At 40.4% G+C, this 23,773-nt stretch overlaps 1 protein-coding gene across 8 annotated transcripts in view; it reads left to right on the forward strand.

The window, feature by feature from the left end:
- The window catches only part of LOC143298870 (tyrosine-protein phosphatase non-receptor type 4-like), a 97,212-nt gene that overhangs the window by 43,373 nt on the left and 30,066 nt on the right, over nucleotides 1-23,773 (forward strand). For 3 of the 8 annotated variants that reach the window (XM_076611876.1, XM_076611901.1, XM_076611884.1), the window contains exons 10-14: nucleotides 1,165-1,228; nucleotides 2,464-2,514; nucleotides 5,883-6,043; nucleotides 10,136-10,204; nucleotides 12,103-12,354. In XM_076611876.1, coding sequence (XP_076467991.1) covers nucleotides 1,165-1,228; nucleotides 2,464-2,514; nucleotides 5,883-6,043; nucleotides 10,136-10,204; nucleotides 12,103-12,354 — 597 coding nt within the window. The remainder of the gene's footprint in view (nucleotides 1-1,164; nucleotides 1,229-2,463; nucleotides 2,515-5,882; nucleotides 6,044-10,135; nucleotides 10,205-12,102; nucleotides 12,355-23,773) is intronic. The other 5 variants (XM_076611911.1, XM_076611892.1, XM_076611936.1 and 2 more) reach the window with 5 other exon arrangements.

Here is a 23,773-nt window from a genome sequence, read left to right on the forward strand (position 1 = left end):
GGTAACTGGTTCAAATCTTATCTCACTGTCATTGTTGATAAATTCCAGCCTGAACCCATTAAAATGGAACATGGAGTCCCAAAGGGATCTGTTTTAGGCCCATTTCTCTTCACATTGTACACTGCTCCTCTCGCTGAAATTGTCAACTGACACAATGCCAGTCATCATTCTTATGCTGATGACACTGAACTCCAGAAGAGTGATACCCCTGAAAAATTGCCATTGCTCTTGCAAGAAACATCCAACTGCTTCCTGGACATTCAAAACTGGATGACTCTACATAAGTTGCAATTGAACGTGGACAAAACAATCAATGATCATAGGAACCAAAACAAAAACTCTCTTCCATCACAACTGCCACAGTCAAACTTGGTAGTACATCCATCCCTCTTTCCAGTTCAGTCAGGAACCTCGGCGTTGTCCTTGACAACACACTGTCCATTCAAAAATTTATCAGTCAGACATGTCAATCCTGCTACTGTCAATAATGGCGCATCAGTTCCATTCTGAAATATCTGTCCACCAACGCAACATCTAGACTTGTCATTTCTCTCATTTTCTCTCGCCTTGGCTACTGTAACTCTCTATTGTCTGGTTTGCCTGCTTCATCCATTCAGTCCCTTCAGTGCATGCAAAACTCTGCTGCCCGACTCGTCCTTAGAAAGAAAAGATCTGAGCACATCACTCCTCTTTTGCAACATCTCCACTGGCTCCCTGTCTCACACAGAATAAAGTACAAGATCAGCACTCTGTGTTATAAATGTATTCACAAATCTGCCCCTTCCTATTTCTGTGGCTGCCTTTACCTCTACACTCCATCTCGCTCTCTTCGATCGGCTTCTGATCCACTCTGTATACGCATACCCAGATTTAAACACTTGACTGTTCCGCCGTTCTTTTTCTGTCTCTGGACCTTGCAATTGGAATGAACTTCCTCTTTTATTTCGTCAAGTCTCTGCATTCAGCTCTTTCAAGTCTGGTCTTAAAACCCACCTCTTCTCAAAATAGCCTCCCTTCCCTGCCTCTTCCTTGTCTTCATTTTCTCCAGTTTTAGAGTTATGCATGCGTGTGAATGACTGGTGTGAAAGCGCTTTGATTTGTCCCTGCACAAGATTCAGTGGTATATAAATAGCATTATTATTATTACTATTATTATTATTACAGGGCAAAGATTGTCAAGATCTCCTTCAAGAGGAAACAGTTCTTCATTCAGCTGAGGAGAGAGGTGGTAAGACATTTTCCTTCCTGTGTTGTCTTTTTTTCTGTTTGTTGCATATGGGTTTCTGGTCTTGATGTACCACACTTCTCAGGCTACAAGATGCTTTTGTTTATGGGGTAAATTTGGAGAATTCTATGAAATGTCAAGTAAAATTTTAGAAATACATTGCTAAGAGAAAAAAAAAGATAAAAAAAAGATGATGACCACATAAGACTATCCCAAATGACCTGATAAAGGTAGAATTCCATGTAAACTGTGCATGATAAAAATGTTAACAGTGATGATGAAAATGTGAATGTCCTGTTACTCATAAAAAAAAAATGAGGTGGTGGGAGAGGCGGTATAGTAGACCATAAAACTTGAAAAAAAAACGTGGCAGTGTGCAGTCTGATGCTTTATTTTGTACCCATTTCAGTCCTTGACATTGTCATTCATTCGTATAAAAATTCTTGAGTTTCAAATCTTTCAAAATAACTGTTTCAAAGCAGAAGCCTTCATTGATGTATGTAGATAATGTAGAAAATAGATATTGTGTTACTTTCAAGTACTGTTTCTTGAGAAACAGTAGTCAGTCATTGAAGCAGTCTCTTCTCCAACCAGAGATCTATTTGACTCACTGGTTTTACTAAAGAACTTGTTATTTTTTGAATCAGAGGTGAATTTTGTGGGAAAAGGTGGCTTCTTGCAGCTTGAAAAGTACATAGATACAGCATGCTGATATATGTTGTATGCAGAAGTGGAGAAAAAAAGGAAAAATGAAGTGGCTTCTTGTAGCTCGAAAAGATTGGTCATGGTTTCCAATGATGAAATTATGCTATCGTCCATGGTATGTTTAGTTTTAGTCTATGTATTTTGTGTGGCATTTTCTGTTTTAGATAAATGAGAAATATATATTATGAGAAAGTACTTATTGATATTCTGATGCATTTAGTTAGACAGTACACTCCTTTGCATCACAGATCTGGAAAAAGTCTGTCTTGCATGTATAATTTGATGCGAGGAGGAAAAAACTTTTTTTTTTTTTTTTGGTCTACTTGTTATATTTTATGGGGAAGGTGTTCATGGTTGGGGCTGATGGATTCTTTAGTTGCTCCATGCTGGAGTGTGACTTTCTCATTGTCAGAAGGAAACAAAGCGGAGGTTGAGGAAATGGGCGAAGAGATGTATAATGTGAGAGTTCTCTCTGATGATGATATCCAAGCCAGGTGTGAAAACTGTGGAACTGTTCTCTCCCGTGTTTGCAGGTGACGGATAATGTAGAGCCCCCAGCAGAAGAGAAAAGCACAAAATCTCAAGTAATGACAGCTTGCCCTCTCACCCCCCTAACGCCACACTCACTCTGTATTGTGTGTGTGTGTGTGTGTGTGTGTGTGAACATTGGTGTTCTGGCAGTCTCTGGCTGTGGGCCTGGCCTTGGTGTTCACTGTTCCCTCACTCTCCGTGTCCAATGTCCTGTTGTCAGGGCCTGTTTGGGGCTGTCTGGTGGGGACACAGCAGCACCTTACTGTTAACACTTAACTGTCCCCAGCCTCCCGCTGTGGGCCTCTGCGTTAACATTCCACTCAGACCATAATGTAAACCTGTATTTGTTAGGCTGCTTTTGGGTGTTTGTCAGCAAGCAGCACACTGTTGTTGAGCATGTGATTATTTTCATCCTAATAGTTTTACTGCATAACCCATTCACCCCTTGATGATATCATAGCTTATATTTATCATCTTTCTCTTTCCTTACAAGGGAAAACCAGTACGAATTACTTTTGTCATGTGCATGCTTGTGAGTGTTCGTGTGTGTATATAGCTGCATGTCTCTTTGATTATTAAACAACTTCTTAAGTGACGTTTGACATATCGTGCATAGAATTTCAGTTCCAAGAAAGAGGGATATGTAGACCTTGTGAGATTTTCATGTAGGCAGGCTCTTGTACTTAATGCAGTTGCATCCATGTCAGATGCAGCCATTCAGTTACAGTGTCCTCTAATCAGCTGGCCCCATATCTTCAGAATATGTCCATTATGCTCATGTAGTGCTTTACTGTGGCAGACAGCCTACTTTTCTGTTTTTTTATGGTTGTGTTTATTTTGTCAGCGGTTAACTGCTTTAGTAAGTCATCCAGCTGTATGCTTGATTTCATTTGTTAGGTTTTTGAAGGGCTCTGATTGGTGGTTAAGGATTGTGTTTGGTATCATATACTGTACCATGTCAAACTGATGCAAACTAGGCCTATCAGTTTGCTCTGCTTGGCCAAATTTCGCGCAGCTAACAATGAGAAGACCAGCAGTCTTGCCCAGTCCGCTCTTTGCCAATCAAACGTCTCTAAAAGCTATAAGCGCTGAACCATTCCTTTGGCCAAGGCTCTCCACGCCATCTTGTGAGGTTGAAGATTTTGATTGGTGGATACTGAAGGGTTCTGGTGGGTACGGTGCAATGAAAAAGGTTTGTCCTAACAATGTAATCTGCTCTTAACATTATCCTGTGGGTATCATGATGTGGATCTCACTCCCACTGATGGAAAAACTAAGCAAATGTCTTTCATCAGTCATTAATACCTCACTTTGAAAGCCTTTGAACTCTGAAGAGAGTTCTTTATGTGTTCTGTCATATGTGTGATGTGACTTTTTTTCTTGTTAAAAAAAAAAAAAAAGACCCAGTGTGTACACATTGTGTTCAATTATTGATGATGTATGATACTGAAGCATACTTTTTTAATAGGCCATCCATGAGATAGCACATGGCTTGCAGTCAGCACCACTTAAACACAAACTATTGAACTTTCTTTGGCTGGCTGTGCTTTGATTTGATGGTGCGGTTTCACATCTTCTTCTGCTGTTTCCCTTCTGCACTGAGATGGATCTGTACGTTCATGTTGTCAGAAGTATTACAACAGTGTTGTGTGGCTGTAACGTTTGTATGTTGAATTTGTTGCCTTTGTCTGTAAGTAGTGACAGGACTTAGAAAAAGGAGAGGAGTTATTCATCAGTCTTACATCTAAAACGAGATTTCCTTGATGGTTTCAGTGACCAGATTTGTCTTTGCTCTTGATCATGCATCTTGTTATTTTTAGCCATGTGCTTTTACTGGATCAAAACCTATTCAAGGTCATTTAGAAGAGGATATGAAATACATTTAGTTTATTCCATATCTTTTCAAGTGACCCCCTGTCTAAGATTATACATACTTTTTTTAATTTTTTATATATGTTATCTTGATGGCAGTAGAAGAGTTATCAGGTTGAAGATTTTCTTGTTTACTATTTGTGGTGGGATGGGGAGGAAGGGGTAGGGGGGTGAGGGGGTATGTAGATTTCCATGTCCACCCCCCACATCCCAAACCTCTCCCCCTTTTTTTTTATTGTCACAAAATTTGTATAATCTTTGATTGATAGATATCATCTGTCTTGAGAAAAGACAATTTAGGTCTGTCAGAGTATGTCAGACACTCACAGATTGTTTGATTTGACTGAAAGTTTATTTTTGCTTTTGAATTCAGTAAACTGTTTTACATTTGATATAGTGGTTGTTGGCTGTGTTGTTCTTCCTCCGTGCTGAGAGGGAAAGGAAGAACATTGTTCATCATTCCATTTTGCTGTGCTGTGATTAGTCCTTTTGTTATTGTTATGAGTGTTTGGCCACACTAAAATGCCTGTCTATGCTGTTTTATTTTGCGACATTCTTTGGGGTCAGTATTCAGTTTCTGAAATGACTGTTCGTTGGTGATTTGGATTTTCTTGACTCTGGCTAGCCATTTGCTAGTTGAATAATATGCATGTTAATCTGAAAAGGACTTGGATATTGTCTTACTGGTACACATTTACTTTGATACAAGCGCTTGATTGTTGTATCATTTGTACATATTCACTCTAATGCAAGTGCTTGATTGTACACATTTATTAAGTTACAGGTAGTTCATTATTGGTTCATTTCTACATATTTCTTTCAAGGGTCAGCTTTAGGTTATTGAGCTTTGTTGTTTTTGCTGATTGTGTGTTCCCATGACCATTGTTATGTTTTTTGTAATGGTCTTGAATAGCACTTATCTATTGTTAGCACACTGACAGCCAGCTTTGTCGGTGGTATGGTTTTACACAATGCTTTTTAGCCATCCTTATTGCCATTTAACAGACATTTCAACAGCTGTAATGAAAGCAATTTTGTTGGGATTGAGTATATTAGTCATTAGGGATAAACATGTACGTAAGTTTCATTTAGAAGATGATTTCAGTGATGTTTCTTGGTGAATATTATGTGTATATTGGCTGATTGTGTGCTGTGCATATCATTGTACATCACTGGTTATGCAGTAATCATTGTATCTAGCCCCTCCTCTCCTTACATACTTGCCCTCCCTATCCAGAGAACACACACACACATGCCTAGACACACACACACATACACACACACATATACACACACATGCACATGTCCACATGGGCATAAACTGAAATGTTTGCTCCCTGTCACTGACACATGTACTTACACATAACATACAGGTATTTAAGGCAACAACAAAGACCAGATGTTTTGGGGATGTAATTTACAAGTGATCATTCTTTTTTTTCCTTTTAAAATTAAGAAGATTTTAATTTTAAATTTTTTTTTTTATAGTAGAATTAACCGAAACTGAGCTGTATATAATTGTTGAAGTGTGATCTCTGTTTACATGCAGAACGACCCGGTGGAGAACCTGATTGGCTTCAACATGGTCAGCTATCGCTCCTGTAAAAACTTGTGGAAGTCGTGCGTGGAGCACCACACCTTCTTTCGCCTCCACCACCCCAACCCTCCCTCCAAAAAGATTTTCTCTATAGGCTCAAAATTTAGGTATAGGTAAGACTTTCCAGTTGGCTCGCTTCCTGGCTTTGGGGTGCTCTTCAGAGTTGTGTTTGTTCCTTTTTTTTCCTTTTTCTGTTCTACCTCTCCTTGTTCGTTTTGTGGGGGAGGATGTTCTCGGTTTGCTTTGAACAGGTATGTTTGATCAGTACTTTTTTGGTATATTTAACGCAATGAATAATTTTTTTTTTCTGTTTTTATTCTTCTTTTTTTTTCTTGAAAGAAAAGGCTGGTGTGTGGATTCTATTGTGGATTTGTTTTGAGTGAACATGGTCATGTGTGTTTCTTGGTTCATGAGTTTGTGTGTGTGTGTGTGTGTGTGTGTGTGTGTGTGTGTGTGAATTTTCATGAGTGTCAGTGTGTGTGTGGTTGTCAGTCTGATGTACTTGAGCAGAGTGAAAGAGAAAATAATTACTGGAACAAAAAGGATGACAGTGATGCTAATTCCTAAGGTTAACATTTCACCCAGGTTTTCATGTCTTTATTATTCCACAAGTCTTGCAGTAATGAGGCTAGCTAATCGTTTAGATGTTCTCTTGTACTTTTATTCAAATACAAATGGTGTCTGAACTAAAAAGGAAAGTGCCTTTGTCTTTTATACAGCTACTTTCATCAGTCACTTTATCTGTTAATGACTTTTCCTATGTTTGTTTAAAGAAAACAAATGATTGTATATATGATAAAGCTTAACAGTAGGCCAGCACTGCAGAACTGCTTTAATGTCATGGCAGAATGAAATGCATTGTACATGACTGTGTGTGTGTGTGTGTGTGTGTAGGTGTAGGTGTGTGTTTGACTGACGTATTGTAGGGATTGCTTGTCCTGCTAGATGAATTGTCTTCATTCATGCATGTGTGTGTGTGTGTGTGTGTTTATGTTTCTTGTGAGGGAGAGAAAGGGTAACTTCATTATAATTTGTATAGTGTTGTGTTTGTCTATGTATGTATACATCTGTGTGTGTGTGCATGTGTGTTTGTATTTCTGTTTGTGTAAGTAGATGTTGATGACATTATGACTGAATGTTGATCATGTTATGAATGAATGAACAGGTAGGTAAAGACATTAGATATGAATATGGCAAAAGGAAGGAGAGAAAGGGAGGTGGAGCGAGAAAGTATGAAATGAAAATAGATGTATTTATGAATTGTTGAATAGTAGTAGATGAATTGTTATTGAATAATAGTAGAATTTACCATGTAGAAAGAGAAGTAGGGATGATGAATGCCCGGCACAAGATACTGACATGTCGTGTGACACTGATATGGTTGAGGGTGGAGGGGTAGGGGGGGTTGCCTCAAAGTCTTTGTTTTCTGGATACCTCATCATCTCCACTCGTTGGTCAAGTCATAATCTAATAATTATCCCTATCACCCTGTGTTTGAATCCAAATTTTTATCTTATTTGGAGTGTGGGTAGGAAGGGTAGGGATATGTTTAGATCAGAGCTACTTCAGGAATATATTGTTTTATATTTTACAGCGATTGGTTACAAAAAAAGTTTTTTCTTCTGTCCTTTTTTAAAGTTCTTGATAAATTCAAGGGTTGTTAAAAACATTTCAATCAGTGTAAGCGATAGGATGCTGAAAGGCCTTTCTGTAGTTTGTGGATGTCTGTGCTTAACAGTTAGAGACAGCACAGTGTGTCTTCTAAACTAGCTTTTCCTCATCAACACCTACCTGGTGGAAGATGCCGAAAGTGAGGGTGGACACTGTCAGCAGGTTTATGAGGGTGGAGAAAGAGAGAGGGAAAAGATCAACATCATTTTGCCTTTCGAAATTGGTATTAAAAAAAAAGAAAAAAAAAAAGGATTAGGCACAGCATCCATATTTGGCACAGAGGTCTTTGATTCGCTGTCTGAAGTCACTGAGGAATTGTCTGAAGTCACTGAGGAATTGAAGAAGTTGAGAATGTTGCAGGTGCATGGTGATCAGTGACTGTGCACGAGTGGAACACCACTGTTCCTTAGCTGTTGGGTGTGGTGTCCAGAGAATGACCTGGCAACAGTCAGGCTTGCAGCCATTATTTGAATTGGACTGTTTATGTATATAGCCTGTCTGACCATGAAGCTTATCTCAGGGCTACAATATTAGTTGAAAAGTGTAACACAAGATTTAATAACAAAAAGCACATTTCAGCAAATATTCTAAATGAATAAACCAAGTAAGAATTAAAAAGCATCCTTTTAATGCAGGATCAGGTTGAAACCATTGCACAGTTATTGTTTTTGCTTGTGTTTGTTCTTAGAATATTGGATAAAACATAAGTTTTGACAACACCATGAAATGCATTCCTGCAGTTATTCTTAATGAATATCTCTGATGGAAAAACCCCACATTATTCAGAAAGTGCTCTGTGACAAGCTGAAGGTGCAGACAGTTTGGGTGACAGGGGTTGGGGGTGGTACAAGGATGTGGAGATGATGGGCTTGGGACATTAAGCACTGCTGGGACAAAGAGCTTTGTTCACTGACTGACTGGTACATGGGATGTAGAGCACTAATGTGACAAAGAGCTTTGTTCACTGACATGGGATGAAGAGCACTAATGTGACAAAGAGTTTTGTTCACAGACTGGTTTGCGCTAACATCTTTCTAATAGACAGGGGTACTTTTCATCAATACTGACCCCACTCTTGTACTGTTAACAACATATCGATATACGTATAACAAGATCTTGCTCCCATTCAGTTAATCTGCGTGTTCTCTAACACTTGTGAGTTTGATGAGTGTATGACTTTCTTGCATGTGTGTATGTGTGTTGTAGTGTGGGTATGAACTGTGATATTTGATAACATTAGATAGGTTTTTAGTTTAACATGTTAAGAATGCCTTGAGAATCAGTCACATAGCAGTGTAAAGATAGGATGGTAGAATCCCAAACACACGTTCATGCAGTATCAGGAGCATGCTCATGGAGTGTCTCAGACTGTTGGTCAGCTTGGTGCCAGTCTGTGAGTTGGGACAGAGAACTGCTGCCAGCTGACATGTGTACCGTAAAACAGTGTGTATGCCTCACTGTGAAGGTGGGAGCAAAGTTTGATCCAATCTCTGTGGTGGACACATACGTAACGTATTGATTTCTGTGAGGTTTTAAACACATGTTGGAGAAGTTTGATTGTGGCTAATATCTGTAGGGCATCATGTAACAAATGATCTATCCAACAGAACTGATCTGTAGGGGGCATGTAGACATCAGTTAATGTGACTGACTTCTGTTAAGAGTTCATGGTATGAAGCGTCTCTTCACTCTTCTAAAATCGGGGCATAAAACCACCCCTGGTCATATCTGATGACAGGATTCAGTGATAACATGTAGTGTGTTCTCATTGTGATCCACCATGAACTGAACTCTGACCTATTGGAGAACAAATATCAAATGTTTCTGATCTCTGCTCATCAGACATCCATCCCTGAAAGTGACTTGTAACATAGTGGTGAATAGGTTGTAGATGTGTGCATCTTTGAGTTTGACATTTCAGTTCTTGGTATGAAATAGCTACTGACCTTGGTGGTCGAAAATATACCAATCATCTTATATCATATTCATTGGATAACCACTGACACGTTCACAGACAGTGAGGAAGAAGAAAAAAAAATCCCAGACCACTGTAGTACTTGTTTTAAATAGAAAGTGTGTCTTACTCTGTACAAGTTGGCATGAAAATGAATGGCAGTCAGGCAGTGCATGTCACATCTTTGCACTGTGAAATAGGGCACTAATGTCTGCACTGTAGTTGATGTCATCTGCAAATTTTGTGTTTTGTCATTTTACAGTATCACACCGTCCACATGTACATTAAAATGATTGCCTGTATTTTACTGTGGCAAACAGTCTGTTATCGGTCTCTGAAATCAAGTGCTAGTGGTAACTGCATGTTGAAACACCGGAAAATCTCTTCGAATGAAAGACACTGTTTTAGGGACTCGAACATAGGTTTGTGGAGCGTCTAACTTGTGGCCTTATCAGTGACTGATGTGATACACAGACAAGCAGACACTGCATGCTGGTACCTGAACAGTCGTACAAGTGTGACGGAGAAGCAGGGCCAGGGAGCAAGGGTCTGACTTGTGTGTATGCCACTTTTGTTCCAGTGGTAGAACTGAGTATCAAACGTTAGAGGAAAGTAGGAGACGGGCCAAAGTAGACCGAGCCTTTTCCAGGTCTGTATCGCTTCGCCTCACATGAATCTTGTTCATTATATGTGACTGTTATTTGGTTCACATTGTTCATGTGCTTTTCAATCTTAAGTGTTTACATCCAGTTGTCCTTTTAATTTCTGTTATTAAGAATAAGAGCTACATAAACTATGTTTACTGAGCGTTCAGGTATTTATCCTGTTTCATGACTTGAAGGACTGACTTCAGGATGATGTGCAGGAACAGATCATTTTATTTAAACATTTAGTGATGTACTTAGTGGTTGAAAAGGTCAGTTTGCAACCCACCTCTCATACTTACTCCACTCCCCTTCAGTTGGTCACAGCTGCTGTTGTGCAACAAGTGACTGGTAGGACTCTGCAGCTATCAGTGGAAAGTCACAGTCATGCAGGAAAATTTCAGCAAATCTTGGATGACCTGATGACCGTTGGGGTGGGGGGGTGGGGGGGGGGCATGTATACTCTTTAGTTTAACATTAAATACGTCTGAGTTACATAATTGTTCTTTGGTAGCAGGTGGTTGTGTATTGGGTTTATTGTCAGTATATCTTCCATCATGGTCCATGGAATGAATATTTGAACAGTTCTTAAAGTTCCTAAAGCTCTTTTTTCTTCTTCTTCTTCTAAAGATTTTCTTCTAAAGATTGATATGTGAATAATGCCTATTTAGTCTTTTTATTTTTTTATTTTTTTTGTAGGGGTGGGTGGGGAAAATAGTGTGTGTGTGTGTGTGTGTGTGTGTGTGTGTGTGTGATTTGTTTGAATGTATATCCTCAGTGAAGCTAGTGCTAGTGTTTGTTGCTTTTGTTTGAAGAGAAGGAGGGTGTATGCATGTGAGGAGAGACTGCTGTGGGATGAACTATTCAGGGAATCTGATTTTATTTATTTCTGTATTGGAACATTTTTATTGGTTCTCAGTAACACAAGTAGTTCTGAAATACATTTGAAATGGCTAGATGACTGTTTTGATTTGTTCAATAAAATGGTAGTGGGCTAAGTCAACTTTAACAAAATGATATCACAAGAGTTGTTCTTTGGTGTGGTTGATATTTGGCTTTTGATTTTACCCTAATTCTGCAGTATATGCACTAATCACTGATGGGGTTGGCTAATTTAGCTTCAGGTGTGTCTTCCATAACAGTTTGACCTTTTATCGGGACCACCTGTCTGATGACTGTATCTGGTTTTCTTCTGAAGTGAAAGAGAGAGAGAGAGAGAGTGTGTGTGCGTGTGTGTGTGTGTTCATGTATGTGCATATTTACTTGTTATACATGATGTTGACATGTTTCTTCAAATCATGGTTAAGCATATTGTGATGGTGACATATTAAGATGTTTAAAATGTAATTGACGCTCACATAGTAATTTTCTACCACTGTTGAAGTTGTTTTTTAAGGTAGACTCAGTTTGGTTTAAGAATGAAGTTGTTGGAAATGGGAAGAGAGATTGTTACAATAAATACTTTCATATCCATGTTTGTCTTATTTTTTAAAATTGTGTTATGTTCTCATCCAGCATGTCTCTCATTCTTGTTTCTTTTCTTTTTTCCCCTTTTTACAGTGCCTATATATATCCTCAGGCCTTGAGCCTGTCAGATTGTATCCATGTTCTGTCTTTCCATTTTCCCTGTCTGAGGGCTTTGGGGGTGTATAGACTGTCTGTAGTTTACATAACTCTGTATAAATTTACCAGCTGTTCTGTCCCATAATGTCTTTGCTTAGCTATCGTTCTGTAAATACACCAGCTGCTAATCCTCTCCAATTATTATTTCCCCCTCCGACTGCATTGTTGCATTAACGTATGATTGACGACATTGCTGTTAAATGATCGACTGACCATTCATGTAAGAAACAAAAGAGGCCTTGAAGAGTTGGTGATCCAATTTGTCCAATCCCATCTCCAGATCGCCCAGCAAGCGGTATCGGCGGACGGTGGGTGCAGTGTCAAGGGACGCCATTCTGGAGGAGAGGCGATTCATTGAAGGATACCGGCAGCTGTCCAAATCACAGACATTTTCTGGTCACTCGGAACATTCACATTACGGGTTTAATCGGCGGGACGGTGTTAATAGTCATGTGCGTGCCACCTTGCCCCACGACTACAAGACTTCCAGGACATCATGGAATGACGGGGATCGGTCAGAGAAGTCGGATGAGTGAGTAGTTCCAACTCTGTATGTTTTTGAGCGAGTGAGGGTGTGCATGGGCATGTTTGTCTGACAGTGCTTGCTAGTCCGGTGTTTGTATTTAGTTAATGCGCTTATGCTGTTGATTGCAGCACTGTTTTTTTCTCCCTCTCAGGAGGAAGGTGGCAGAATGGTTAAGACGCTCAGCTGCCAATACAGAGAGTCCGTGAGGGTGTGGGTTCGAATCCCGCTCTCGCCCTTTCTCCTAAGTTTGACTGGAAAATCAAACTGAGCGTCTAGTCTTTCGGATGAGACGATAAACCGAGGTCCCGTGTGCAGCACGCACTTGGCGCACTGAAAAAGAACCCATGGCAACGAGAGTGTTGTCCTCTGGCGAAATTACGTAAAATGAAATCCACTTTCATAGGTACACAAATATGTAAGCATGCACTCAAGGCCTGACTAAGCGCGTTGGGTTATGCTGCTGGTCAGGCATCTGCTCAACAGTGAAACTTTCCTCACTTTCCTTTTTGTTTAAAAAAACCAAACTTTTCTGTACTTGTAAATTTCTAAGTTTCGTCTCTCTGTCTCTCTCTCTCTCTCCCTCCTCCCTTCCATTTGCTCTTTCTCTCTCTCTCTCTCTCTTTGTAATTTTTAAAGAAGAAATTGCCTTTATTTCTGTCTTGCATGCATTTAATTTCCATGAACTCCATCTTGTGTGTGTTCTTCAGTGAGGACATGATGCTTTCCTATCTGTTCATGCTTACTGGTCATGCTGAACAATCTCTTTGTGTGTTGTGGTCCATTGGTTCTTGTTGTTGGGAGTCAATCTGTCTCTTGTCCTGTGTGTGGGTGTGTGGGTGTCTTGATCTGGTTTGTTGTCACTTTGAGTGATATTGGATGTGTGTGCATTCATTCGTGTGAGTGTTTGAGGTGGGGGGGTGGGGTGTGTGGGGGGGGAGTGTGTGGGGGGGCAAAGGGAGGGGGTGGGGGGAGGGGGGTGCAGGTGTGTGTAACGTGTCTCTCATGATAAGAATATTTTGCATTTTTTATATACCTGAAGTTTTACTTGTTGTATTTACCATCTTTCTGTGTAATGGTTGGCCTGTCGGTTTCAGCTTCTTTGCTTTGTTGGTTGGCTGTGTCACTTCGTCCCTCTCTCTTTTTTGGTGTGTGTGTGTGTGTGTGTGTGTGTGTGTGTGTGAACAGTTTTGTTGGCATTTTGTTCTTTGTGCACTCTTGACATCCCCAGTACACGTCTCTGTCAGTGTCATTCTCTTTCTCTTTTTCGTAATACTTCTCTTTTACTGCTGTCCCTTTCTTCACACATCGATGTGTTTGGTTTTTGTGTGTGTACATGTGTGTGTATATGTGTGTGTGTGTGTGTGTGTATGTGTGTGTGTGTGTGTGTGTGAGAGAGAGAGAGAGAGAGAGAGAGTAAAATCATATACATTTGAAAGGATCCCATGTGTTTGAATAAGGCCGTAATAATTTCTGTTCAAGTATCCTAGACTGTAGTCAATATATGATACTTAAACATGCTCCTTTGGTGAGGTATGTTGGTTTGTGTGAACTGAAGGATGGGCATTAGATGAATGCTCAACATGATCTTTATTAGCTGAACCATGTTTATATTAGACCAGATACGATGACATAAAAATGTACTCAAACCTTCATCCATGTTGATAAGCTGATAGTAGATATGAACTAAAACTAAGACCCACATTAAAAAAGAAAAAAAAAGAAAAAAAGAAAAAGAACAGTCTTGAAGACATGAGATTGCTCTCAAACAAAACAAACGAAAGCCTTTGGGGTGTTGTAACACTCAGGTTGGATGACATGAGAAGGCACTGAGACTCGGCCAGCAAAGCCTTGAAAGCGTGGGGTGTAGGTTGTCATTGGAGAGAGAAAGCCAGTGGTAGATCCCTTGTCTGCGGTGGCAGTGTGTGTGGAGGATATTTGGTGACCAGGTGCTGCCCTCGCTGTCACCTGTTCTCTCACCAGGTCAGCCAGGTGTGAAATGGGTGAAGTGCATGTGAGGTCTGACTCAACTGGGTGACTGGCTTTTGTACTGGGACCTCCCCCTTGTTCTGCATGGCTGGGTAGGCCTGTCCCCATCCCACTCCTTTGGCCTGTACTCTCTCTACCTTAACCCCCCATTGAAAAAAAAGAAGAAAAAAAAAGAAGAAAAAAAGGCATGTGTACTCACCATAAGTCACACTAAGTGGAGGTGAATTGGTTGACTGTTGTTTTATCATGCTCCTGACTGTTCCTTACTGGGTTTTGTTGTTGTTGTTGTCATTAGACAGACTGACTGAGAATTTATGGGGGGTGGGAAAGTGGATGTAAATGGTTTGATGTATGTATACCAGTGCACCGTCCTTTGTTTTGCCCTCCTGTCTTAACTCGGTTCGTCTTCCATTTGGCTTCATGTTTATGATCTTCATTAGCTGTCAGTGATTTGAAAGCCTGGAAATCTTCAAGAATATGTGCCATAGTAAGACGTCTTAATAAAAAGTAGATCTTTCGATATATATTTATTTTTTTAAAGTGGAATGTTAACCCAGTGTTTTGAATGATGGATGAAGAGAAAATTGGACCAATTTAATGATTTTAACAACCTGGATACTGTAGTTACAAACATGAACACTAATACAGTACGAACACGGATACACAAATTTTATTGTCTATATTTTGGTACAGAGATTTTCTTTGTGGCTGCAAAAAGAGACTGATGAACCATGGCTTTTATTAGTTTTAATTTTCACTGTGCAGGTGACATTTTAAAATGACATCATTAGAAATTCCAGCACAGCCTGCTTTTCTGTAGACTCAGTGATTACCTGCTGTGTGTGAGTAATGATAAACAAAAATATTTCTGATGCCTTGATTGGAAAGGATTTGAGAGATTTGAGAAAGGACACCCCTGCCCTATGCCACCACCCATTTCAGTATATTCAAAGAAGATTACCCCTCCTCTCTACCTTCAGTGCCTTTGTAGGTGGTTTTTTTCCTTTGAGAGAGAGGTGTGTGTGTGGGTGGGAGTAGGGGGTGGGGAAGGGGGGGGGGGAGCAGAATCAGGTGTCAGAAGGGGGTGGGGGAAGGAATGGAAATGATAGGTGTCAGACGTGACGGGATCATGTGGCTGGTAGACCTGAGGCCTCCAGTGCTGGTGATTGTCCCCCCCCACCCCCTGCAGAGCTGTGGCAGGGAAAGAGGGGTTGTGTACTATCCCATTTTCTGCTCCATTAAAGCCTGCATGGGGCAGGGGGCGGGAGGGGAGGGAAAAGGGCTCAGCAGGAACAGGGTCCTTCTCTGCCATGTATATATACCCCGCACCCCCTCTCCCACCCCCTGCCCCCCTGCCTCCTCCCCTCCCCCACACACGCACCCCCTAGTGTCGAGATGTGTTGAACAGAGAGAGATATGGGTCCCCTTGACTACTTGAGTGATTATTACCTTGGTCTTCTGACCCCTCCCCACACCCTTTCCCTTCCCTCCCATTCCTTTTTCTGTTTACCTGTTGAAGTACCTGTGATGCAGTCAAAACAGTAACCAAAGCAAATATGGGAATTGTGCATACAGATGGTGGATTCATGAACATGAAATTGAAAGATTTTTGAAGAATTTATAAAAAAAAAGAAAAAGAAAAAAAGATTAATGATATTTTACCTTTTTGGATCATTTCTGTGTGTGTGTGTGTGTGTGTGCGCGCGCGCGCGCGCATGTGTGTGTGCATGCTTATGTTTATGAACTGTTATGTTATCACTAACTTGATTACAGCATAAAAAGTAAGTTAGTTTTTAGCCATTGCTTGTTGGTGACTTAGGGAAGAAACTTGCTTTCTGATTTCTTATTTCATTCAGTAAGTTTTTAGCCATTGCTTGTTGGTGACTTAGGGAAGAAACTTGCTTTCTGATTTCTTATTTTGGTCATGAAAAAAGATCCCTCATTATTGTTTGTCATAAACATGTAGATGTATTGACCAATTGACCATTGCTTGTTGGTGACTTAGGGAAGAAACTTGCTTTCTGATTTCTTATTTTGGTCATGAAAAAAGATCCCTCATTATTGTTTGTCATAAACATGTAGATGTATTGACCAATAAAGTGATAGTAATGTTTGTTTGTTTTCTTAAAAAAATAGCCGAGGAAATTGCCACCTGTATCATTAGTGTATGGTTTCATGTATTATGTTTTTATCACTTTGTACTATGAGTATCATTAGTATTTCTTGGTTGAAAAATTGCTACAATTTAACCAGTGGCAATTTTGTATCTATTTTGTGTGTGTGTGTGTGTGAGAGAGAGAGAGAGAGAGAGAAATGTGTCTGTGCAGTATACATGTATCACGCATTCTTGCATGAGTAGTAAGCATGTCTGTGCAGGGAGCAAGGATTGAGACTGCAGTAGTGCCAAAGGCAGTGTAGCTATGAACTAGATTTAAGCTTCAAGACATTTGGCTAATTTTGAAGAGGGCATAAAGGTCCTTTAGAAACAAAATGGTGGAGTGGTGCAATCATGACACTAAACTAAAGATGTTTTTTTGGGGAACAGCATTCTCAGTCAGCCACAAACGTTTATGAGTTCTTTTATCAGGTCTATGTGTGAACGGTATCCACTTTTTTATGGTGAGGCTGTGTGTTGGGTGAATTTTGTACAGTGCCAGACAGTTATTCACACGCTGTTCTATAGTACAAAGTTTGCAGTTTTGGACAGACTGAGGAGGACTATCCAGACAAATCGGTCAACTTATGACAGTGTGTTTGGTGAAAGTATGGGGCAGGCTGTCTTACAATGTTTGTGTGTATGTTTGCATGTGCATGTGGAAGTGGGCATTAATGTGTGTGTGAGTGGGTGGTTGTCACTGTGTGTGAGTGTGTGTGTGCATGCATGTTTGTGTGTGTGCATACAAATGTGTATGTGAGTGCATGTGAGTGTGTGTGAGTTCATGTGTGTGTGTGTGTGTGTGTGTGTGTGTGTGTGTGTGTGTGTCTTAGAACATATAATCACACACACACACACACACACACACTGACACAATAACCTTAGTCTCCATTGAGAATAAAAATTATATTGTAAAAATAACATTTCCATAAACATTCCATTAAAGGTTAGAGCACAGTAAGAGATTGTGATTCTTGTATTTTTACGTGTAGAATAACATCATTATATGAGTTATATTTTTACATGATGATTTTTGAGCTGATATGTCTGAGAACTGAAAAAAAATCTGCATGTCTTGGACTTTCTTCTTTATGATGCTGATAATTTGAGATTTTAGATTCCGTGTTGTAGGATGTGCTGCCATCGACAGCATTCTGGGGCACTGGTTACTTGGTAATGAACAAGTTCACACGGGTGTTCTGAATAAGTGGTCTTGTGGATGGGGCATCAGTGGGAGCCAGAGAGAGATCTTTTACTCTTCCCAAGTTCAGATTATGTATAGACTTGACTCTTTTCTCTGTTCCTTTCTGTCCATTAGATTGGTGAAGTGGCAGGCAGGAATCATTAGGATGAGATTATAAAGTTCATTTGCAGCTTTTAACTTGGTGTGAATACATCCAGTAGGAGAATCTTTGGGTTAAGAAAAAAAAAAGCTATGAGAGATGAAAAAGAAAATACATGAGAACAGTGGTGTTGCACAGTGTGGTGTGCTCCTCAGGAGATCAGCCTGAATGTCATGGTCATGTGGACATATCTTTCAGTTTCATAAAAAACAACAACAACAAACAAACAAGCAAACAAACAAAAAAACAAAAAGAGGAAAAAAACGAAAAAAAAAAAGAAAAGAAAAAAGAAAAACAACAACAACAACAACAACAACAAAGATACAGCACACTGCTATAGAAGACGATACATTACAATGTTTATTACTTATGATGGTATGCAGAAAGAGGCAAACTGCAATACAGTGCAATAATCTGGAGCCCTGAAAGAGTCGTAGAAAGTTTAGAGGAAACTAAAGCTTTTTTAGAATAGGGTTCCTCTTCTTCAGCCTCTCTGCTCACCCCTCTCATCCTTCCATGCCATGCACAGCACAGTGCAGAGAATAGGAACCCTGAAAGTGAAACTGAGAGTCTAAACAAGGACAGGCGGGGGGGGGGGGGGGGGGGGGGGACTACAACAACAGAGAATCTTCTTTCTGAGGTGGAATCTGCCAATTTTCTGATTTTCTCCTGTCTGCCTACACATAACCTATCTCCATACCTATCTCTTTCTCCCTCCTACCCTTCACCACTTGATTTTGAATGCTTGGAAAAGCAGCAGTTGTCGACTATCACTTAAAATCATCATGACATTGGAAATGAAAAAAGCAGCAGGTGTCAATGTGTCTCACACCGGTCTGAAAAGGTATGGTAAGCACTGGCAAAGGTGATGTGTGATTGAAAATCATTCAGCTATATAATGCTGCCATAGACACCAGTAAAGGGGGGTGGGTGTGGGGGAGGGGGCTGGGGGGTATGATAGGGAAAGGGAAGGGTGGGGAGGTGAGAGGGGATGTTAAAGTAGGTAGGTGAGAGAAGTGCATGGCTGATTTGTACAGCAGAGTGGCAGGCACTGTGCCCCGGCCAGTGGTATTCATGAGAAGGGTATCGGAAACCTCCTGGCAGTTGTGTGGACTTGTGTCTAGTGCTGAGACTGGGTGGGCAAGGCTCTCTGTGCTGTGCTGGGCTGGGCATTTAGCAGCATGATTGAAGACTGACTTAGGTGGGGTCGTAACATGATTGGAGGCTATAAATGAGGATCTAGCACTGCATGAATGGTCTGTACACTGGTGTTCTTCGGTCCTCTGTGTGCGCAGTTGATATGACAAGATCAGAATCAAGCACTGAAACAGTATTTGGTGGCAGATGGTCTTGGTGTATAACATTAGATGATATAATGTGCAGCTGTGTGCTGAGCTGTTGAAATGAGAATTATTGTTGTGTGGTGATAGTGATGTGACTGTGAAGGCAGCATTTGTCTGCAGTACAGTATGCCACATTTTGTTTTCTCTTTTTGTTGTTTTGTTCAGAAGTTTGTTTTGTGTCTATACAGTATATGTAACATGTATTGTATTGTATTAGTTTTTTGTCACAACTGATTTAGAACTCTGTGAAATTTTGGGCTGCTCTCCCCAGGAAGAGTGTGTCGCTACAATGAGAGCACCACCCTTATCTTTTAAATTTTTTTCTGCCTGCAAGTGTATATATATTTAGGTAAAGCACAGGTGACTCCAGAACTGTTGTGCAGTTGATCATGGTATTGTGGGTTATCTCTCTCATGTTGGGCATTTCTGCTGAAGATCGGTTGTGTCTCTCGGTTGTTAGCCAGTTGGAACACAATAGGCTTTTTATCACCATAAATCTGCCAGTTATGACATGTTATATAAACTGCAGTTGTCACATGGCGAGCAGATTTCAAGTGATAATGTCTGTGTCATGCTGGTGAAGCAGGTTATTTTCTCTTGCACTGTGGACGGGAGTGAGCACGGTTAGACCTTGAGTGAGGAATAGGGAAAGAAAAGCAAGTTTAATGAAGTGGTAACATTGGTGTGTACATGTGTGTGCATGTATGTGTGTGTTTGTACGCATGTGTGTGTGTGTTTGTACACACGTGTGTGTATGTTTGTGCACGCGTGCATGTGTGTGTGTGTGTGTGTGTGTGTGTGTGTGACAGATCTGTGAAGAGAGATTAAGTGCTCAGCAAAATCATCTGTGACAGGAATTCTTTTTTCAAATCCAGTCGGCAGTGATTCAGTAGTCCATGGATGGGAAAGTTAATTATTCAAACTGGTAGTTTTCGCAATGGACTGACAGGGTTTGAAGTGTGTTTAGCCCGACAAGCCTGACGACACAAGCGTTAACTGACAAAAACCAAAGGGAAACACCGCCTCACTCTTCCCCTTACCCCTCCCAGTTTCCTTCCCAAACAGTGGTGAAAGAGGTTTGTAGGGCAGATAGTTGTTCAGTCCAGCTCACAAAGCCAGGTTTTATCCAGTTGCTAACAATTCATTGTTGAGAGAAGAGTAAACATAGCAGGGTGTTGTGTTTTGTTTCGTCTCAAGCAGTCTGAGTGGCTAGTTTTAATGGATTGTGGTGAAGCGCTCGCAACACAGCAGTGCCAGGTTCACTTGGTTTGTGCATTTAAACAACTGAACAAAGTGGTGTTCAAGTCAGTTTGATTTGAAAAGAAACATTGTTTTTAACAAGTTTTGCGAAGAAATATTTCATTGAAAAAAAGGTTGTGAATTCATCACTTAAATATGCGTAGTAAGAGCTTACTGCCACTGTTGATAATGTTATAGAAATTTAGTATGAAGGAAACAAGACTTGGTATTTTCTTCCCCCTTTTTTTTTCTTTTCATGTTTTAATCAGGAAAAATGGGCATTTTGACAGTGACTTGTTTTGATGTTAGGGATAGTGGGTGTTACATTGTAACAGAAATGCAGAGGCATTTCAGAAATTCATTGAATATATTGGAAAGGAATTGTGGAGAGCATAAACTTTTTGATTGTGAGATGTTTTGAAGACGGTGACTGTACATGTGCAGGAAACATCTGTAACCAGCGTAAGCTATAAGATTAGTGCACCGGAAATATCTGCTGAGTGAGTATGTGAGAAGTGGGATTTTGACTCTTGAGAATGACATCTTGAAGACGGCCACTGTGTTGTGAAGGAAATGTTTGCATGAAATGCACTGGACTTGACAGGTCATCATCCATGAGTTCTGTGTTCAGATCTTCTGTGAGGTGCCAGTTGTGGGAAAGTGGAAAGTGGTTCTGTTTTCACTGTCAGAAAATAGAAAAAAAAAATATTAGGGAGTGTGTGATTTGATCTTTCAGATTCATGAAAAAACACATTGAAAAACACCTGGATCAACACCGCATCTACAGAGACTGACTAGTTCACGAAGGGGAAAAAAATCATTAGAGTGCTGTGGGACACAGACAGACAGGACCATGCAGTGACATGGTGGCTGGTGCTTTCGTGGTGGTGTAAGATATATGCCCTCATTTCATTTTATCACTGTTTCTCTTCAGCTATGGGGAAAAGTGCCAGCTTAATTTGTGGCAGGTAGGTGTTTCAGTTTGTTCTGTCACTCTGTGTGTGTGGTGTGTGTATGTATGTGTGTGTGTGTGTGTGTGTGTGTGTGTGTGTGTGTGTGTGTGTCTCTCTCTCTCTCTCTCTCTCTCTCTCTCTCTCTCTCACACACACACACACACACACACACACACAGTGCACTTATTCAAATTAACAAAAGCAGTTGGACTCTTAGAATGGAGAGTGACATCTCCATGAGACCACTAAAAGCAAGGTGAACGTTGAGTGGTACACAGAGTGACAAGTTCTGACAGGTTGGAGCAGAACAATCAGGTGAGATGTTGCAGTTCAACCAGGACCATCAGTGGAGCCTGCTGTAGTTCAGGGAATATGGGGGTTGAGGGTGTGGGAGGGTGTGAGGGGGAACCAGGTGAGGGGTGGAGGTGAGACGTGTAAGACTGAGCTGTTAGATATCACTGAATGCACAGGCATGTACTCCACCCTGCATGACTGACTTTGGTAATGGCTCAGCTAGTGATCACAACAGCACTGTGCTGTAATGGAAGGTTACCCCCCTCTGCTCCATCCCTCTCACCCACCACCACTCCTCTTCAGACTGCCCCCCCACCCCCTGACCCCCCTGAACTCCCTCCCATTGTGGGTCTTTGTTGCCTGTCTTTTGTCCGAGTGATGGATTCTCTGTTGATCAATGCATGCGCTGGCTGACTTAGGTAACACAAGAATGATGGAGTGGGGTGGTGGTGGTGGTATATGAATTGTTCAGGTAAATCGATCCTTCATTCAAGGATTATGAGACTGCTGAGAGTATTGGCATGGGCTTTTTTTTCCCCTCTCTATTATTATGATGATGTTGTTCTTTTAATTTGTTATTATTTTATTTTAGCTTGGTTGAGTTGTGTACAGATTTGCACAGACATAATTATTTTTGTATGTAGTGAAACGGTCATTTATACAGTGAAATTTTAAAAAATCAAACTTGATTTTTTTTTTTTTTTTTAAATTTTGACAGTATCTCATTGATTTCTGTTAACTCTAATTGTAGATTTCATGATATTCACAGACATTGAATATGGAGTTTTTCAAGCATCTGTAGAATGGTTAATTTTGTCATATAATCAGTTTATTCAAAGCAGATTAAAGCAGCAAGTTGATCCTTAAACACATACTAATTCAGGGAAAATGCTTATCACTGGTATTGCACTCTGTAAAATATGTTGCTTTACTGTAATTTTTTATGCATATTTTGTTTTGGTAGAAAAGTGTACAAAAGGTGGTCTCTTGAAAGACTGTTGTTGTTGAGTTCCTTTTGTACTGTGTTTGATCTTGTAGATCTATAGATGTTTGTCGATCAAAAGAAAGAGATGGACTTGCAGCACTAGTTCAGGCTCTAACAACAGTTTAACAACCACCAGAAAGCAAGCAGTAGTCATTTTATAGAGGGAGGAGTTATCTGGTGTGGTGTGTCTTGTTGGAAGACCTTGAGAGCAGAGGAGTCATTGATGGGACTGTACAGGGCCACCTCTGTCTGATGTTGACTGTACTGAAGGTTGTTTTTTTTTCATTTTCTTTTCTATTTTTGGAGTCTGGGGTGGGTGGTGAAGAGAGGATGTCTTGACTCATCAGGGTATTCACTTAGTTGTTAAAATATCGTTATCTCCAGGGATGAGTTTGGTGGTGTACCAGTTCTTGCAAGGCAGCACAGTTATGAGAATTGTCTGTCTGGTATCTTGAGGCATGTCACATAGTTTGTAGTATGTTCAATTTTACATTGGAAAAAGCCTCAACCATTGGTTAATGTCAGATTGACATAAGCTTACAGTTGGGCCAACAGCAAAGTGAGAGCTGTATGATCAGTGGTTTTTCAACTGCAGTGGGAAGTAATTTACAGCTTAGTCTTTTGTGAAGGACAATGACTCTGAAATTAGGAGACAAGATGGCACTGGCTCTTAGTGCTGCAGCCTTGGTGGCTAGTTGGCCTTTGGGGATATTTCCACCTTTATCAAATTCTTGCTCAGATAGTCAGGACAGTAGATGCCTCCTCTGCTTATTTTGTGGTCATAGGCATGACAGACTATCATTAAAAAAGAAAAGAAAAAAAAAGAGAATCACTAATTGTGGTCTTTGGAACACATAGCACTGTCAGTTTTGGACTAACAACTGGTCTTGCGCATTGGAAGGACAGGAGAGAAATGTGGGAACTGGGGAATCAAATTCACAACTTTCTGAATGCCAGCGCTGTGCTGAGCAGCAACACAGAAAGGAAAACAAGATCTATTGGTTTTATACTCACACTTTTGAGAATGAAAAGGAACTGTCTGTTGGTCTTGCGTCCACAAATTTGAGAATGAAGGATTTACTGTCCTGACACTTTGATAATGGTGTATTTGACTTTAGTGTATCTAT

Source organism: Babylonia areolata, chromosome 2 (assembly GCF_041734735.1).
Source record: "Babylonia areolata isolate BAREFJ2019XMU chromosome 2, ASM4173473v1, whole genome shotgun sequence".
NCBI lineage: Eukaryota > Metazoa > Mollusca > Gastropoda > Neogastropoda > Buccinidae > Babylonia > Babylonia areolata.